The following is a 6,000-nucleotide window of genomic DNA, read 5'->3' as shown; positions in this document are numbered from 1 at the left end:
CCACTTCTAGAACAACCAGAACTACCTTGTCTAATTTGTACATTTTTAGACATGAAATACATACAACTGAACAAGTTGAAAGAAAACATTATGTTTTATCTTCATCAAATGATAGAAGAAGATTAATTGAATGTGCTGAGCAAAGCGACGATTGGGTGACTCTTGTCTCTGTCTTATATTTGACACCTAAAGTTTGCGATTGGGCGCAAACTTTAGGTGTCAAATATAAGACAGCATACAACTGGGTCCGCAGCGGAAATTTAAATTTTATTGGAAGAGGCGGTTTTAAAGAAAAAAAATTAACCTATGATCAAATTTAAGAAACACTAACATGGATTGAGAGTGATTGTCAGTTGACATTGGTGGTCATTAAAACAAGGGTTTTAAGATTTTCATTTAAAAAAGTGCACAAGGAGCCTGCTACAAGAAATAGTAATGAAAACAAACAAAAAAGAGCTGAATATGTTAGGAACATTAACGAACACATCACAAATGGTTATCAGATAGTTTGGTTGGATGAAACAAATTTCAATCTTTTTTGTAGAAAAACGCAAGGACGTGCCAAACAGGGGAAAAGAGCAATAATGAAAATACCTTCTTTTTTGTTTTTGTTTTTTGTAATTCACCTCCCCAAGGCCGAGAAGGCCACTACAGATGAGGAGGCTACTTGTGGTTATAACGCTTTCTCAACTCTATAATTCCGAAACACGAACAAGGCCGCTGCGCGGAGAAACAAGTTGAGCGCGGTATTACCAGGGACGTGGTGAGAATCGAACTCGGAACCTCTCGCTTATGAAGCGAGCGCTCTACCACTATACCACTACCGCATCTTTAAAAGGTGCAAACATACATGTTTGCAGCTATATCAACAACAAATGTGGTCATAATGAAAACTTGCAGAGGATCATTTAAAGCAGATTCTTGTAACAAGTGGATGTTGCCTTAGTTTAACCATTGGGTTACATCCGGGAATCGTTTAGAAGATTTGGTCGTCATAACAGACAATGCTCCATGTCACGCTCGTTTGGAAAGGGTGTTTGAAAATACACCGGCTCAGTTGTTACGATTAGGACCCTACAGCCCAATGTTAAACTCATTGGAAGCTATCTGGTCCAAAATAAAAATAAACGTTAAAATGTTATTCGCATTTCACCTGTATTCGGTGCTGGGATTATGGAACAACGAATGCAATACTTAGAAAGAATTGTTACAGCGGCAGAAAATACAATAACGGGAGGTGATTGTACACGCGCTGTACAACATACGGCTACGCATTACGTAACGATTTCAAATATGGAAGACGCCCAAGTTGGTGCTTAACTGAATATTGCAATGATTTTTAGTTACAGTGTTTAAATTTAAACTTTTATGTAAATAAATTAGTGTTTTATTTATTATTCATCTGAAATCTTAATTAAATTTTTCACAAACAAAAATAAAAGAAAGTTTTAATTGACACCCAATAGGATTTTTCCAGTTACCGCCTAAACCTCGAATGCCTTTTTCGTGACTTTTTACAATTTAATGATATAATATTATTTCCAGCCTTAAATTACAAAGTATATTAGGACTACAAAATTCAAAATACAAAGAACTTTGTATTCTTTATACTTTTCTCTATTACAACTTTTATCTTCTCAATTACATCATACGATTTCTTATTTACAACTTTCATATTCTAAATTACATCTTACGTTTCTCAATTACAACTTTCATGTTCTAAATGACATCTTACGTTTCTTAATTACAACTTTCATCTTCTCAATTACATCTTACGTTTCTTAATTACAACTTTCAAGTTCTCAATTATAAAAATATTTTTTATGGAAACAAGGACACTCAATGTAAACGAATTAAGTGTATTGAATGTTTCATTTATTTGTGAAAAAAAAGATTTATTTATTTTGAAACCCATAAACAAATACACATGAAATAACAACTTTGTAAATGAACTGCTTTGTAAAACAAGATTTAATCAATTTTGTATCGCATATCGTGCACCATATCTCTGGAATAGGATTGTTTTACCAACTTTTGATTTGCCGATTACTTTTCCAGTCTTCAAAAATAAATTAAAAAATTTCATTCTCTCAATTGAAAATATTTTTGAATATTTTTGATAATGTAGCTATCAATTTATAATGAAATTTCATGATACAATGTGTATATTTGTTTTTCTTTCTGGTATTGTAATACATGTTGTTTTTGAAAAAAGGTTCTGGCGATAAGATCATTCTGGCGATAAGATCATTATGATCTTCTATCAGAGTTTGTTCCTTTGTTTGTATTTTAATTTTTTGTTTTTGTTATCGAGACTGAATTTACAAGTTTACAAGATTTTATCCTGTAATACGAACACAAGATATTAAAAAAAGAGTCTTTTTTTAATTAAAGCAATTTTTTTTTAATGAATTGTTTTTCTACCGTTGACTAAAAATATTGAAGTAATTAAGGAATAAGTATAGAAACGATCGGGGTGGAATAGATAAGTATAGAAATGGTCGGTTTTGTAAAGACCCATGTCTTTACCAAACCAAGAAAAAGTATTGAATGATCGGTGTGGAACTACAAAGAACGTATTTTTACGGGTCCAATCAGAGAGTACGAATTATTTTAAGTCATATATCATAACTTTCTGTACCTAAATATTTACAAAATATTTACAAAAAAATGTAAATGTAAATGTATGTATGTATGTGTGTATATATATATATATATATATATATATATATATATATATATATATATATATATATATATATATATATATATATATACATACGTACATATAAAATTATATATAAATGCATATATATACAAGCTACAAGTATATACAAAAATAATTTATATTTATACATATATATCTATATATATATATCTATATCTATATATATATTTATATATATGACAATATATATATAAATATATATATATATATATATATATATAAATATATGTATATGATAATATATACATATATGATAATATATATATGATGTAATATATATATATATATATATAAATATATATATATATGATATATATATATATATATATGATAATATATACGATATATAATATATATATATGATAATATATATATGATATAATATATATATATATATATATATATATATATATAAATATATGTATATGATAATATATACATATATGATAATATATATATGATGTAATATATATATATATATAAATATAAATATATATATATATATATATATATGATATATATATATATATATATATGATAATATAATACGATATATAATATATATATATATATGATAATATATATATGATATAATATATATATATATATATATATATATATATATATATATATATATATATATATATATATATATATATATAAACTATAAAAATATGTAATAACATAAATGATTTGTAGTTGAAATTGAAAATTACAAAAGAATTACAAAAAAAATTATTAAACAATGGAAGGTATTGAGAGTTTTCCACTATTTAAACTAGTAGAACAGGTGCCAGATTCACTGTTATAGTAAGAAATGCTACTAAGTTTATCTCGGTCTATTGTTAAACCTGCATATTGTGAAGGATTATATATGTAAAACTCTTTCTTTTCTAATGGTAATGCGGGTAAAAGTTTTGATAAAGATTTTTTCACACGCAATGCACTGAGACGTGCTGTTGGTTCTTCCCTCCAACATTCGCGCATTACTTTTGAAAATTTAAGTGCATCCTAGAAAGAAAAAAAAGTTAAAAAAATATACAGGAATAAAAGTGGATTTTTTACCTACATGAATTTTTCCGCGAAACGGAACGAAAAATGTTTTGTAAGAGGAAATCCGCCTTATAATAAAAAATTTCTTTTAAAAGAATGAAAAGAAAGAAAAATCTCTCTAATTTATTAATTAATTAAAGTATTAGGAAAATGCTTGTTTTGTTTATTTAAAAAAAAAACATATAAAAAAAAAAAAAACAATAAAAAAATATATATAAAAAAATATAATATATAAAAATAAAAAAAAAATAAAAAGAAATAAATTCAAGTAAATATTTAACAGATACTCAGCTATCCAGGTAATGTATACATAAAAGTAAATCATATACATAAAAGTAAATGGAACCGTAAATATTAAAAATTAATAATTTTATTATTATGATCATTGATCATCATGATTATCTTGATTTACCTCATCATTTAGCCAATGCTTTGGTATATCTGGTCGGTAATGATCATCAACAACAACTTTTTTAACTTCTTCAAATGAAGGGTCTTGAGGAAGATAGTCATAATAAGGAGGCTGGTATTCTTCAACAGTGCCTAGTAGATAAACTTGAATACCATAATCATTTATAAAATAAACATTAACCACTATTCAATATCAAACTAAGTACCATTAAAAATTTTTAATAGATAAAAATATTAGATGAAATTATTTAATAGTAATAGAAATATTTAACATTTAATAGTATTAATTAACGGTTATTATGTATTTTGTATTTTTTACAAATAAAATTTGTAAAATTTTATTTGTAAAAAATACAAAGAATATTTAAAAACGCTATGTAATCACAAACACAATGAAAACACTAACCCTGAAACTCAGTTCTTCTGGCTATCTCCCATAAAACTAAACCGAAAGCATACATATCTGCATGTTTATATGCATCAAAAGAAGTCATACACATTGTTTCTGTAAGAAGCTCTGGTGCCATATATCTAAGTGTAATTACCAAAAGACTATAATTACAATAAATACTTTATCTATAAACAAGGTTTGAATTAATGACACCTCCCAAACCCACTCAAAGAACAACCTTTTTATCATTTACCTTGCGGCCCACCTTTGTAGCATTTATCTTGATAACTGTATTAATTTGATAACCGTAAACAAAAAATAAAAAAGCAAAAATAGTATGAAAAAAACCTTTTTGTTCCAACTCTTCTGTTACAGCTAACATCTAAGCAATTTGATTCTTTTGAATGCAAAACAGCAAGTCCAAGGTCAGATATACAGCATTGACCGTTGCTTTTAACTAAAATATTTTTTGTTTTTATGTCTCTATGAGCAATAGCTGGTTTCCCTTGCATTCCATTAATTTCTGTATGTAAATGGACCAAACCACAAACAGCTGAGTGACTGATTAAAGCCATCTCATAAACACTTAGTGAATGAGTGTTTAAATAGTCATACAGTGAACCGTGTTCATGATAGTGAGCAATCAGCCACATACATGTTTCATCCTTTTTTATTGCAATGTCAGATGCTATGTAGCCTAAAATATTATCATGGCGGAGCATAACAGTGTTGTATATTTGCGTTTCTCGCTTCCAAGAGTCTTCATCACGTGAGTTGAATATTTTCACTGCAACACTTTCACCATGCCAGTCACCTCTCCATACCTAATGTAAGCATACAGTTTATGCATACCAATTTTCATGTTAAATTAAAAGAGAGATAAAATACTTGTTTAAATAAATAATAAAAAAATAAGAATAATTTTTCTTAAAGAATAAAAACAATAACTTTTTTTTTTAATTTTTTTTTTTTATAATTCACCCAAGGCCGAGAAGGTCACCACAGAATGGCCGAGAAGGCCACTACAGATGAGGAGCTACTTGAGGTTATAACCCTCTCTCAACTCTATAACTCCGAAACACGAAACGAACAAGGCCGCTGCGCGGAGAAACAAGTTGAGCCCGGTACTACCAGGGACGTGGTGGGAATCAAACTCGGAACCTCTCGCTTATGAAGCGAGCACTCTATCACTACACCACTACCGCAACTGAAATAGAAATGTGAAATGTATAAATGGTGAAGCTTTTTCTATGTGGTGGCATTTTTTTAATTTAATTTTAATAATTTAAAAAAATACTTTATATTTTTATTATAACAATTTTAATTTTTATAAGGTAAGGTTGCTAATATTTCCCCCTTTAAGACCAAACTAAAAAATGTAGGCCATCTACTGAGTTGAAACGTGGATATTTAATTG

General features: G+C 27.6%; 1 protein-coding gene across 7 annotated transcripts in view; it reads right to left on the bottom strand.

The window, feature by feature from the left end:
- Positions 1-3,417: 3,417 nt before the first annotated feature.
- LOC100210091 (activin receptor type-1) overlaps positions 3,418-6,000 on the bottom strand; it is a 46,673-nt gene continuing 44,090 nt past the window's right edge. For all 7 annotated transcript variants that reach the window (XM_065800199.1, XM_065800198.1, XM_065800201.1 and 4 more), the window contains 4 exons: positions 4,932-5,407; positions 4,599-4,723; positions 4,194-4,324; positions 3,418-3,739 (listed from right to left, as the gene is read on the bottom strand). In XM_065800199.1, the coding sequence (XP_065656271.1) occupies positions 3,467-3,739; positions 4,194-4,324; positions 4,599-4,723; positions 4,932-5,407 (1,005 nt within the window). In that variant the 3' untranslated portion in view covers positions 3,418-3,466. The remainder of the gene's footprint in view (positions 3,740-4,193; positions 4,325-4,598; positions 4,724-4,931; positions 5,408-6,000) is intronic.

This window comes from Hydra vulgaris, chromosome 06, assembly GCF_038396675.1.
Source record: "Hydra vulgaris chromosome 06, alternate assembly HydraT2T_AEP".
In the NCBI taxonomy this organism is placed as follows: domain Eukaryota; kingdom Metazoa; phylum Cnidaria; class Hydrozoa; order Anthoathecata; family Hydridae; genus Hydra; species Hydra vulgaris.
This window is presented reverse-complemented; position numbering and strand designations above follow the sequence as displayed.